Source organism: Oncorhynchus mykiss, chromosome 16 (genome assembly GCF_057628025.1).
Source record: "Oncorhynchus mykiss isolate SJ-2025 chromosome 16, ASM5762802v1, whole genome shotgun sequence".
Lineage (NCBI taxonomy): Eukaryota > Metazoa > Chordata > Actinopteri > Salmoniformes > Salmonidae > Oncorhynchus > Oncorhynchus mykiss.
The window spans coordinates 71205749-71220471 of NC_143037.1; the positions used below are offsets into that span (position 1 = coordinate 71205749).

General features: G+C 41.3%; 1 protein-coding gene across 1 annotated transcript; it reads left to right on the forward strand.

Annotated features, from left to right (window-relative positions):
• Positions 1–3932: 3932 nt before the first annotated feature.
• Positions 3933–10643, forward strand: LOC110492622 (uncharacterized). The gene is made up of 5 exons (XM_036947639.2): positions 3933–4574; positions 8332–8556; positions 8767–8876; positions 9119–9210; positions 9592–10643. The coding sequence occupies exons 1-5, from the start codon at positions 4407–4409 to the stop codon at positions 10200–10202; spliced, it is 1206 nt and encodes a 401-aa protein (XP_036803534.2). The 5' UTR covers positions 3933–4406; the 3' UTR covers positions 10203–10643.
• The last annotated feature ends 4080 nt before the right edge of the window (positions 10644–14723 follow it).

Genomic DNA, 14723 nt, shown 5'->3' on the forward strand with positions numbered 1-14723 from the left:
TATTCTACGGTATCTTAGTCACTTAATAATGTTTACATATCTTGCATTACTCATCTCATATGTATATACTGTATTCTATACTATTCTACGGTATCTTAGTCACTTAATAATGTTTACATATCTTGCATTACTCATCTCATATGTATATACTGTTTTTTCTATACTATTCTACTGTATCTTAGTCCGTTCCTCTCTGATATCGCTCGTCCATATTTATATAGTCTTAATATACTCTTCATTCATAGTCTTAGTCTTTATATAGTCTTAGTGTATATTGGGTGTATGTTGTGTAATTTGTTAGATATTACTGCACTGTCGGAGCTAGAAGCACAAGCATTTCACAACACCCACAACAACATCTGCTAGTCACGTGTATGTGACCAATAAAATTAGATTTGATTTGATTTGAAGGTCTACAGTAGCCTCGACAGCACTCTGTATGGTAGCACCATGGTGTTACCGGAGGACAGATAGTTTCCATCCTCCTTTGTGTACGTTGACTTCAATACAAAATCTAGGAGGCTCATGGTTCTCACTCCCTTCCATAGACTTCCACAGTAATTATGACAACTTCTGGAGCACTTCCTCCAACCTATTAGAGATCTTGCAGCGTGAACTGACATGTTGTCCACCCAATCAAAGGATCAGACAATGAATCTAGTACTAAAATCATAAGCTACAGCTTGCTAGCACTGCAGTGCATAAAATGTGGTGTGTAGTTGACTCAAAGAGAAATACAATAGTTGAACAGTTTGAACAAATTCATTTCTTCAAAAATGAAGGAGAAGCAAGAGAGAGAGAGAGTTAGCTATATTTCATTGTATTTTTTTCACTTTCGCTTTCACTTACTTAGCTAGTGAATTCAGCTAGCTAGTTTAGCCTACTCAAACATCCATCACAAACAGAGAGGGATGCTATGTTAGCTAACTGACTATGGCTATCCAACAGAGAGGGATGCTATGTTAGCTATCTGACTATGGCTATCCAACAGAGAGGGATGCTATGTTAGCTAACTGACTGTGGCTATCCAACAGAGAGGGATGCTATGTTAACTAACTGACTATGGCTATCCAACAGAGAGGGATGCTATGTTAGCTAACTGACTATGGCTAACTAACACTGGAACTCTCCCAAGTCAAGGTAAGCTTTTGGTTGTATTAGTTTATTGCCACCTGGGGCCTGCTGGTGTAACTGCTAAACTGCTGATTCTACACTGTACTGCATGATTGTAGTGGGTTTACCAACGCGTTAGTTCTAGTAGCTATGTTGACTATGACGTTAACTAATATGGTGACAACGATGTCGGCTGTCTGTAGCGGTTCTGCTATGAAGGTTTGGCTTGGAAAGGTTGTTTTTGCATGGTCACAGACAGCTGTTGTGTTCTGCACTGACGTCCACAAGCGAAGGGAAAAGGTGAGAGGAGGAGAGTACGTAGATGTGAGAAAGAATTATACAACGAGCAAAGTGATCATGCTGTTTGTATGTGGCTGCTATGAAAGTAAACTGTGTTTGCGGGTGGTCAAGGGGCATATTCATTCCAAAGTGTTTCTTAAATGGAAGCAAACGGAATGCAATGGGGATAAACATACCTGCATTTGTCCAATAGAAACTCTCATTTGCAACTGTTTGGACTAATGATCACACCCCAGATCAGCTACTGTAGATGCAGGCAAGAGTGTGCAAGGCGGTATTGAATGTCTGTCTGTCACCCTGATTAATTTTTTTTTTCTTGACCTGTGCACCTACATTGTAAACTTTAATTTCTAGTTCTGGTTGGAGCGACCTCATAATAGGGAGAATTAGAGTATCATGCTGTAGTCTAAACCTATATACGTTACATTGAGCTGGGTGGATAGAATATCAATAACAGTCATCCAATATGTTGTAATATACATACGGAGAAAGAAAAAACATCCTCCCTAATCTTAAACGGCACCAGCCACCACTGGTAGGACACCAGGAGATGGATTTGAGGTACAGCACATTACAGAGATATCATTTCTGTGGTTGTTGAAGTAATAAAATAATGCAATCCTCTCCTCAGCTGTTAGTAATACTGGACATTTCCTGTGAGTAAGTCGTAGTTGTTTTGAAAGCTTTACTCTCAGGCAAGGTTTCTCAGAACGGCTCTAGTACTTGTTCTCCCTGTGGCATTACCGTCACAGAGAATGTGCAGGAGAAAGGCTTTTGGAGAGGGTCCAGGTTCAGCTGATCAGGTCTCAGGTTTCACTTCATTCTGCAGACATGTTGAGCTACTAGCCAGCTGGAGTGTTTGGTTACTGTGAGGGACGGCCCCACGCCTTTGGACTAATGAAGTTTTGAGGATCTGAAAGATCGTCACCCTCCATGAGTCCAGTGAAGCAGAAATGAAACAAAGCACTTTACTGTGAACACTTCAATGTGATCGGTTCTCCATATGTAATTCATTAATAACGGAACGTTTCAATGTGATCGGTTCTGCATATGTAATTCATTAATAACGGAACGTTTCAATGTGATCGGTTCTCCATATGTAATTCATTAATAACGGAACGTTTCAATGTGATCGGTTCTCCATATGTAATTCATTAATAACGGAACGTTTCAATGTGATCGGTTCTCCATATGTAATTCATTAATAACGGAACGTTTCAATGTGATCGGTTCTCCATATGTAATGAATTAATAACGGAACGTTTCAATGTGATCGGTTCTCCATATGTAATGAATTAATAACGGAACGTTTCAATGTGATCGGTTCTCCATATGTAATTCATTAATAACGGAACGTTTCAATGTGATCGGTTCTCCATATGTAATTCATTAATAACGGAACGTTTCAATGTGATCGGTTCTCCATATGTAATTCATTAATAACGGAACGTTTCAATGTGATCGGTTCTCCATATGTAATTCATTAATAACGGAACGTTTCAATGTGATCGGTTCTCCATATGTAATTAATTAATAACGGAACGTTTCAATGTGATCAGTTCTCCATATGTAATTAATTAATAACGGAACGTTTCAATGTGATCGGTTCTCCATATGTAATTCATTAATAACGGAACGTCCGCCACTAGAATGAATGACAGCAAACATCACATAATCAGCTCTGTTGATGTTCTGCAGTGCAAACCTCTGGCTGGCCTCCTACACAGTCATAAGGGGAATATTATTACATTAACTAGCATGGAGAGGATGTATGTATGGTCTCTGTGTGCTGGATGTTAACCTTATTCTGGCACTGGTGTGAGCGACGGTACATTCCAGATGGTTCCATCGGGATTGTATGAATTATGACCTGGGAAAACTGCTTCATTTGCTACATTTGTCATAATGAAAATAATAAAATCCCAATTCATGGGTTTAGGAACGTGTCCCTAAAAACAAACGTGTTCTTGGAAATTCCTGTAAATGTAATTGAAAGGAACTGGTATGCACCCAGCAGAAAGACGTCTGGCAGCTACCGACATGTGGAAGATACAGAGCATGTGCCAAGTGTCTCACGTCCAACCACAACCACCTTAATTGGGGAGGACGGGCTCGTGGTAACGACTGGCGCAGAATCAGCGGAATGGTATCAAATACATCCAACACATGGTTTCCATGGTTTCCATGGTTTCCAGGTGTTTGATTCCATTCCATTTGCTCCGTTCTGGACATTATTATGAGCCGTCCTCCCCTCAGCAGCCTCCTGTGCGTCCCCAACCCAACCCAACCCAAAGCATAGTATCACATTATCAGCTGTCGAAATGTCTCCTCTATGAAGGGCTGTAACAGAAGGAGAACGAAAGTCATCATGACACCAGGGTGAGATACACAACATAGATCAACTGCCTAATGCCGCTCACTCATCATGCTTGGCTTTAAGATATTTCCTGTTTGGTGCACTACGGGGAAATCTGTGTCCTGACTCAGTATTTAGAGCAAATGAGCACATAGTGAAGGCCAACTGTGTGTGAGTCAGAGACATGTATCCGAATCTCTACGTAGCTCAGTCTGTGTCTGTGTCCTGCCTGAAATCACACCAGATTTGTAAGAATAGGGTGATTGTTTTCGGGTGGTGCGGTGTCGGTGCGTACCAGTCAGAGCAGCGTGTAATGTGACCTAGTGAGGGTGAGGAGGGGAGTCAATGTTATGGTTCTCCTGTGGAGAACGGGGTGGATCCACTCCCTCTTAATATACCCAGGCTAAGGAGGCTGAGCCTTACATTTAAGAGAAGAAGCAGAGCAGCTGGAGTACACACACACACTACACACTACACACACTCACAAAATACACACGTACACACCGTAAACACACACGCACTCACATACAGAAACAGACAAACAGCAGGGCACAACGTCTGACACCGGCAGACATCTGAAGTGATTCTTGAGAGAAAGCGAGAGAGAGAGAGCGGGGACTTCACTTCCCAGAGTGACATGCTGTGGGGGACAGCTCTCTTGACTGGCCTGGTGGGACTGTATGTCATCGTCACCCAGTGTCCAGCCACCTGCCAGCTGAGCCAGGAGGACACGGAGACCCTCATGGAGCTGCACAACAGCTATCGGGGCCAGGTGGTACCCAGTGCCACCTACATGCGTAAAGTGGTAAGGGCTGCGTGACTGGGGAGGATGGATGGGCAGTTAACTCTAGCTGCATCTGCTGTCTCCTGCAGGATGGGACACGTTCAGTCAGGGCACTTCTGCATTAGCAGGTGTGGAAATGGTGTGTTTGAACCCCTTTGTGGTGATGAGCTTGTTGGATCCTGAGATTTCCTACTGTGTGGCTGCAGGGATTGATGGAGTTCAGCCCCGCTGTCTCCTGGTATGGTTCGCAGCATTACTTCCTCTCATGGGGCTAATCTGGAGTATAATTGATCTTGAGTTGGTTGCAGGTGAAGGTAGAGACAAAGCCAAATTCCGGAGAGGGAATTTTTTATTGAGATTCCTTTTGGTGTCATGCTGATAGCTCTTCATTATTAAATTATCTGTTTGGTATTCAGCTTTAAAACTGTCTCGTATCAAAAACTAAAGTCTGGCTGCATCTACAGTGTCATAACCATCTACAGTGTCATAACCATCTACAGTATCACAACCATCTACAGTATCATAACCATCTAGAATATCATCGTTTTGCTGATCAAACGTTGGTTGTAGTATAGAACATTTAGTACATAAATAATCACTCTTGTTTTAGTCACTAATGAATCTTACCACGCCAGGAAGTTGCCATAAAACAGGGCTTCTTCGTTTTAAATCTGAATATACATTATAGAAGTAATCCCAAGATTTTTGTCGACCTCCAGAGTTACGGGAATTACTTTGTTGATAGAGCCTGTCTGTGCCTCAGTGCGAGTGGGTGTTCAGAGTTGAGTCCAGTGTTGTGCAATGCATGGGAATGTGTGTGTGTGTGTGTGTGTGTGTGTGTGTGTGTGTGTGTGTGTGTGTGTGTGTGTGCGTCAGTGTGTGTGTGTGTGTGTGTGTGTGCGTGTGTGTGTGCGTGTGTGTGTGCGTGTGTATGTGCGTGTGTGTGTGTGCGTGTGTGTGCGTGTGTGTGTGTGTGCGCGCGTGTGTGCGTGCATGCATGGGTGTATGTGTGTATACTGTGTAATGTGCTTGCTTAAGTTGCTATCTGCCATTGACTGGTTCCAGGGACGTCTCTGCCTGTCTCTGTGTTTTGATGGACGCCCCACTGGGGCCCATTTTCATATTTCACGTTCATGCCTGTTTCAGTAAACAGGACTGAGATTGTAGAGTGAACGAACGGGTTCATAACATTCATTATAGAACTATTGGGATTTGACTGGAATTATGTGTCATGACCAACAAATCCGCAGCATTCTGAATATGTATCTGAGAAATACATTTTATTTCTTTATTTTTATTCTGGAAGCTTCCATCAAATTTTAATGGAGGTTTCAAAACACAACCATATTGTATGTAATTGGTTACTATGTGTTTCTATGTCACTACTTGGTGATTAATTGACTGTGTCAGACTTGATTTGCCTTAACGAAAAATTGATCAGCCCCTACAAGAAATGTTCATGAATTATAATCCACATAATAATTCCTTTTTCCTATTGCTGCAGGATATCTTTTTTATTGCTGTCTCAAACTGGCTCAAATTAAGATCCCACATCTGTACCACTGACCAGATGGTCTCAGATGACGCCTCTGTTATCTCAGGCCCGAAGCACAGCAATGATATACAGCACAGCTCTGTTTGTTAAAGCACAGAGAGGAGGAGATCTGATGTCCTGAGGCTAGCACGCCAGATGTTGTGGAATTTCAACTAGTATCCTCCAATACAAGTGTTTGTATTGTGACAGGACATAAACTGAACTTCACATGACTCCACACTGCACCTCTCTGTCTGGACAGTTCACAATGCAAAAAACACAAAATGCATTCGTACGATATTGCATCTCTGCATTTCTTTGAAACAAATTAGCAACCACAACAATTATCAATCCCAGTCACGATCCGGCCTTATCTGCCAAGTGTGATCACGTCCTCTTGTTCTGTCAATCTCAATACTTGAAGAAGAATTGGACTGACATGATCAGATAACATTCCTCACCCACTGATACACATATTACCGAAAGGTTCTCCGTATGGGTTCCTTAGTAGAGGTTTGATTTAATATTGAAGGATAATAGTTTACATGGGAATGTTGGTGTGACTAGTATAATCTAATGTACAGTATAGTGTAATATAATCTAATGTACAGTATAGTTTAATAGAATCTAATGTACAGTATAGTTTAACATAATCTAATGTACAGTATAGTTTAACATAATCTAATGTACAGTATAGTGTAATGTAATCTAATGTGCAGTATTGTGTAATGTAATCTAATGTGCAGTATTGTGTAATGTAATCTAATGTGCAGTATTGTGTAATGTAATCTAATGTGCAGTATTGTGTAATGTAATCTAATGTACAGTATAGTGTAATATAATCTAATGTACAGTATAGTTTAATATAATCTAATGTACAGTATAGTTTAACATAATATAATGTACAGTATAGTGTAATGTAATCTAATGTGCAGTATTGTGTAATGTAATCTAATGTGCAGTATTGTGTAATGTAATCTAATGTGCAGTATTGTGTAATGTAATCTAATGTACAGTATAGTTCAATGTAATCTAATGTACAGTATTGTGTAATGTAATCTAATGTGCAGTATTGTGTAATGTAATCTAATGTACAGTATAGTGTAATGTAATCTAATGTACAGTATAGTTTAATATAATCTAATGTACAGTATAGTTTAACATAATCTAATGTACAGTATAGTGTAATGTAATCTAATGTGCAGTATTGTGTAATGTAATCTAATGTACAGTATAGTTCAATGTAATCTAATGTACAGTATAGTTTAATATAATCTAATGTACAGTATAGTTTAACATAATCTAATGTACAGTATAGTGTAATGTAATCTAATGTGCAGTATTGTGTAATGTAATCTAATGTACAGTATAGTTCAATGTAATCTAATGTACAGTATAGTTTAATATAATCTAATGTACAGTATAGTTTAACATAATCTAATGTACAGTATAGTGTAATGTAATCTAATGTGCAGTATTGTGTAATGTAATCTAATGTACAGTATAGTTCAATGTAATCTAATGTACAGTATAGTGTAATGTAATCTAATGTACAGTATAGTGTAATGTAATCTAATGTACAGTATAGTTCAATGTAATCTAATGTACAGTATAGTGTAGCCTAGTAGCCTAGTAGCCTAGTGGTTAGAGTGTTGGACTAGTAACAGAAAGGTTGCAAGTTCAAATCCCCGAGCTGACAAGGTACAAATCTGTCGTTCTGCCCCTGAACAGGCAGTTAACTCACTGTTCCTAGGCCGTCATTGAAAATAAGAATTTGTTCTTAACAGGTAATACAGGTAATAAAAAAAAAACTGTCCTCTTTAGAATCAGGAAATAGGACAATAAGATGTGAGTTTAGGAATCTTACTTACAATATGGTGGATAGTATGATTAATATTAATACAGTAATGTATTGAAACACTAATATAAGAGAGTTGTCCAGGGGGCTACAATACAAAGAGTTCTGTTATGGTCCTCAATGTTGGTTAATGTCTCCCCCTGTCTGTCATTCTGCAGCACTACACCTACATACATCTAGTATACAGGTTAGAGGCAATCAGGTAGATTACTGATACAATAATATGCCATTTAGCAAATGCTTTTATCCAGAGTGACTTACAGTGATTCGTGCATACATTTTCAGAACGTGTGGGCCCGGGAATCATACCCACCATCCTGCCATACCAACTAAGCTACTGAGGACCACTGATGGTAATATGACAGTTTGTCTCTTCATCCCTGCAGAAATGGGATGAGAAGCTGAAGATCCTAGCTGAGGGCTACGCTGTGAAGTGTATGTGGGAACCGAACCCGGATCTAGAGTTGCTGAACATGGGAGAGAACCTGTTTGTGTCGAATGAGCCCTTGGACCTCAACATGACCATGGAGAAGTGGTTCTTGGAGCACCTAGACTACGACTACAACAACAACAGCTGCCAGGAGGACAGGATGTGTGGACACTACACTCAGGTGAGAGACCTAGAAAGAGCTAGACAGTGTCACTGAATTGGTAGAATTAGACTTCTGATAACCTGAGACAGTACTATAACTGTAACAGGTTGGATAGTCCTTGGTGTGCTTACTCCTGTGTGTATAAACCCCTGTGATGGTGGGAGATGATGATGATGGTGGTGACGATGAAGACATTGTAAATTGATCAGACTGATGGGGGTGTTTCAGATGGTGTGGGCGGACTCTCACTCTGTGGGCTGTGCTGCTCATCGCTGTGACACCATAGAGGGGCTGTCCTTCGAGAAAGTTAACTTCCTGGTCTGCAATTATTACCCAAAGTAAGTATGGTACCAAAGAACATGTACAACTTTACACACTTATATCCTATTTCCACACTTAGACAATGTCTAAGAATACATCGATTAACATAATTAATTCTTAACCTTTGCATTTCACTGATTGCGTTAGGGTTAGACTTAGGGGTTACGTTAGGGTTAGTGTTAGGGTTTGCGTTAGGTTTGGTCCCTGACTTACAGCCCTGGCTGAGTGACCATTGACTTGTGCTGCATTTACATTTCAGAGATAAGTTTAAGGATGAGAAACCCTATGAGGAAGGTGAATGGTGCTCCAAGTGCCCAGACAACGTGCCGCGATGTGATCAGAACCTCTGCGGTAAGAATTCAGCACCTATCAATCACACTACTCCCCCCCCCCCCCCCCTCCATTTAATTCACAGCACTATCTCGCTCTTGTGTCAAACTTCATCCTCTCCAACCTGACCTCAGTATCCAGCCAATTGTGGTTGATCATGATATCCCATCTTTGTGGAGATAGATTGACTGCTATGGACTAGTGGCCCTGTAATAACTTTCTAAGACTTTAGATTTCTCATCACTGTTTTCTCATCAAAGCTTATTAAAGATCAGTGATACTATTAAGAGCAGTGTGCGGTTTCCTTTTTCCCTCATCTTGTCTAATTGTTATCATGCACCTGCAAAAAAGATTGCTCAGATGTGCGAGTGCCTTTTGAATTTTCATCACTGTTTCCCCCAGTGCCTGATGCCCCTGAGTCTTCAGACGAGCCTGATGTTGAGGAGCCTGATGCCCCCGATCCTTCAGACGAGCCTGATGTTGAGGAGCCTGATGCCCTCGAGCCTTCAGAGGAGCCTGATGTTGAGAAGGAGACAACAGAGAGCTCTACCCCACACAGAGAGCCTGTGTATGAGGGGGACGAGACAGGCACGGAGCCTGGGGACGAGGAGGATGAGGAGGAGACAGGCACGGAGCCTGGGGACGAGGATGAGACAGACATGCAGCCATGGGACGAGGAGGACGAGGAGGAGACAGGCACGCAGCCTGGGGACGAGGAGGACGATGAGGAGACAGGCACGCAGCCATGGGACGAGGAGGACGAGGAGGAGACAGGCACGGAGCCTGGGGACGAGGAGGACGAGGAGGAGACAGGCACGCAGCCTGGGGACGAGGAGGAGACAGGCATGGAGCCTGGGGACGAGGAGGAAGAGGAGGAGTGGGAGGGGGAGGAAAGAGCAGCGGAGAGGGAGAAGGAGAGGACTAGGAACCAACCTCCGGCCAATGCAGGAAGGATAACTACACCACTACTTCTTGTTACCAGCCTAATGGCTTTACTCTCAGTAGGATTGTGAGGTGAAGGTATGAGAGTAAGACATGACACACACACACACACACACACACACTATCTGGAATTGAGCTGAACATTGCTGGAAGTTGAATTACATTGTGCTATAACCATGTCTATAGCAGAGGGATTTGTTGATGGTTATTTTGTTATTATTTGCTCGCTAGTAATTACAGTTGCTAGTTTAACATATGCCTTCTTAGCAATATCAATAAGCACACAACATACAACAGTTAACAATGTATTATAACAGTTGTATAATAATATTATAATATTATATTATAACAGTTACGACCTGTTACAAATGTAACAGCAATACATTTTCTTAAAGCAAAGCACGTCCTCTATATGAATGTGATTCGTAAACCTAAAGGAGCATAACTACTGTCAATATGGCATATTTCTGTAAATGTCTGTATATAGAGTATAATAAATATTGTTTCTTCTACTTGTTGTGTCTCAACATTTCCATGCTCTACACCGTTGTCTGGACTGGGAATAGGTGTTTGACCTTTGACCACAAAGGATGGGGAAAAAACTGAGCAGAAAGAGAGTATGGATGGGAATGGGATGGTATAGTGGCTGGGGAGAACATGCTAAGACATGTTAACAAAAGGTTTACACCTGGGGAGAACATGTTAACAAAAGGTTAACACCTGGGGAGAACATGTTAACAAAAGGTTTACACCTGGGGAGAACATGTTAACAAAAGGCTGGGGAGAACATGTTAACAAAAGGTTAACACCTGGGGAGAACATGTTAACAAAAGGTTTACACCTGGGGAGAACATGTTAACAAAAGGCTGGGGAGAACATGTTAACAAAAGGTTTACACCTGGGGAGAACATGTTAACAAAAGGCTGGGGAGAACATGTTAACAAAAGGTTAACACCTGGGGAGAACATGTTAACAAAAGGTTTACACCTGGGGAGAACATGTTAACAAAAGGTTAACACCTGGGGAGAACATGTTAACAAAAGGTTTACACCTGGGGAGAACATGTTAACAAAAGGCTGGGGAGAACATGTTAACAAAAGGTTTACACCTGGGGAGAACATGTTAACAAAAGGCTGGGGAGAACGTGTTAACAAAAGGTTTACACCTGGGGAGAACATGTTAACAAAAGGCTGGGGAGAACATGTTAACAAAAGGTTAACACCTGGGGAGAACATGTTAACAAAAGGTTTACACCTGGGGAGAACATGTTAACAAAAGGTTAACACCTGGGCAGAACATGTTAACAAAAGGTTTACACCTGGGGAGAACATGTTAACAAAAGGCTGGGGAGAACATGTTAACAAAAGGTTAACACCTGGGGAGAACATGTTAACAAAAGGTTTACATCTGGGGAGAACATGTTAACAAAAGGTTAACACCTGGGCAGAACATGTTAACAAAAGGTTTACACCTGGGGAGAACATGTTAACAAAAGGCTGGGGAGAACATGTTAACAAAAGGTTAACACCTGGGGAGAACATGTTAACAAAAGGTTTACATCTGGGGAGAACATGTTAACAAAAGGTTAACACCTGGGCAGAACATGTTAACAAAAGGTTTACACCTGGGGAGAACATGTTAACAAAAGGCTGGGGAGAACATGTTAACAAAAGGTTAACACCTGGGGAGAACATGTTAACAAAAGGTTTACATCTGGGGAGAACATGTTAACAAAAGGTTTACATCTGGGGAGAACATGTTAACAAAAGGTTTACACCTGGGGAGAACATGTTAACAAAAGGTTAACACGTGGGGAGAACATGTTAACAAAAGGTTTACACCTGGGCAGAACATGTTAACAAAAGGTTTACACCTGGGGAGAACATGTTAACAAAAGGTTAACACGTGGGGAGAACATGTTAACAAAAGGTTTACACCTGGGCAGAACATGTTAACAAAAGGTTTACACCTGGGGAGAACATGTTAACAAAAGGCTGGGGAGAACATGTTAACAAAAGGCTGGGGAGAACATGCTAAGTCACGTTAACAAAATGTTTATAGCTGGGGAGAAAAGAGAAAAAACTAAACACATCTAGCACAGTCTGGGCTGGCTTGGAGTCAGCAGTACAACTGAAATATTAATTCACCACTTCTCTGTGAGGCTATTTCTGGAGGAGCATTTAGACACTCAGCCCTCCACAGCGTTCACAGGGAAATTAGATTTAGTTGAGGGGAGGTGGGCCGGGCTCCCCATTCGGTACCCAGAACTGAAGGACTTTGTCTTTCTGTCTATGGATTTATATTTTATATTTATATTTTATATTTATATTTTATATTTATATTTTATATTTATATTTTATATTGCTTTTTTATAGCTGGAATCCAAAGTGGTGAAACTTCCACGTCTGTTCTACCCCCAAGCTATAAGTCTGCTGAACTAATCAAATGGCCACCAGACTATTACATTGAACCCCCCTTCCTCCATTTGTTTTGTACATTGCTGCTACTCGCTGTTTATTATCTATGCATAGTCACTTCACCCCTACCTACATGTACAAATGACCTCAACTAACGTGTACCCCAGTACACTGACTTGGTACCGGTACCCCCTGTATATAGCCTCCACATAGCCTCGGTACCGGTACCCCCTATATATAGACTCGGTACCGGTACCCCCTGTATATAGCCTCCACACTGACTCGGTACCGGTACCCCCTGTATAAAGCCTCCACATAGCCTCGGTACCAGTACCCCCTATATATAGACTCGGTACCGGTACCCCCTGTATATAGCCTCCACACTGACTTGGTACCGGTACCCCCTGTATATAGCCTCCACACTGACTCTGTACCGGTACCCCCTGTATATAGCCTCCACACTGACTCTGTACCAGTGCCCCCTGTATAAAGCCTCCACACTGACTTGGTACCGGTACCCCCTGTATATAGCCTCGGTACCGGTACCCCCTATATATAGACTCGGTACCGGTACCCCCTGTATATAGCCTCCACACTGACTCTGTACCGGTACCCCCTGTACATAGACTCGGTACCGGTACCCCCTGTATATAACCTCGGTACCGGTACCCCCTGTATATAACCTCGGTACCGGTACCCCCTGTATATAACCTCGGTACCGGTACCCCCTGTATATAACCTCGGTACCGGTACCCCCTGTATATAACCTCGGTACCGGTACCCCCTGTATATAACCTCGGTACCGGTACCCCCTGTATATAACCTCGGTACCGGTACCCCCTGTATATAACCTCGGTACCGGTACCCCCTGTATATAACCTCGGTACCGGTACCCCCTGTATAAAGCCTCGTTATTGTTATGTTATTGTGTTACTTTTTATTATTTTTTATTTTGGACTTCAGTTTATTTGGTAAATATTTTCTGAACTCTTCTTGGTTAAGGGCTTGTATAATAAGCATTTCACGGTAAGGTCAATATACACTTGTTGTATTTGGCGCGTGTGACTAATAAAGTTTGATTTGATTTGATATTACAATAACAAAGATGTTACTGTAGAATAGACTGACAAAGACCTGTATGAACACAAACACATGATAACACTTAATAGGCATAAAAGATAGAGACTTGGGCCCATATATCCACAAAGCATCTCAGAAAAGACCTCAATCATTTATTTATTTATTTATTTTTTACTCAAAGCTCAGAGTTTTTAGAATGATGTTAAGACACTGCCCAGAGAAAATCTGAGCCCGTAGTATAATCAACTCCTAAAAGTTTATCTCAGCTGGTGAACACGACAGTTTGAAGTGCCGCAAAGGAAAGATAGTGAATTAAGATCAATTAAGATTAATTCTTATGGTTGTTAAAGGTGGAATTTTGACAATATTACCGTTGTATAAATAGTACCTCGAATAAATAACACTCATCACTCCCGTTTAACAACTCTAAATCGCTTTGGCACAGTAGGCATCAACCCACTTGCCGAAAATGTTGCATACAACGTTGCACACAACTATTGAAAAGTCTATAGTTTTCATCGAACACACTCAAAGTTAACATAAGCACTAGGTGTCTTCATTTTTCCAATTTATGAGCATGCCAAATTTAGGCATATTTTTTAACAACATGATGATGCGTTCCAGATAACATGATGTGCAGTAGGTTAAATAATATAAATAAATGTTTATTTATTATCCTGTGGTTAATAGTATTTAGGCATATCGTGTATAAATAGGCCTCATGTGAAATCAATGTCAAAAGTCCAAGAGATACTGTTGTGCATCTAGGTTGAACATGTAGAAATAACAAAACATTATGTTAATAGCGCCAAAGCAATTGCATGTGACGCAGGAATCACTGACTCACTGCCTTTTTCTACTATCAAGACATCTGCTGGTAACTCAACTGGTTAGGACAGCTCATGAGGTCTCCTAAATATCTGTCGACATGGGACTCATTATAAAGAGGCTTCATGCAAAGCTTTTATTTTTTACCCATAAGAGTCGGAGTTAAATGTCTCTTCTCAGCACTTCTGACTCTGAGATGCTTTGTGGATACAGGCCCGGGCCATACATAAGCTGCATGCTCCTGTATGGCATTACAGTGCTGTGGAG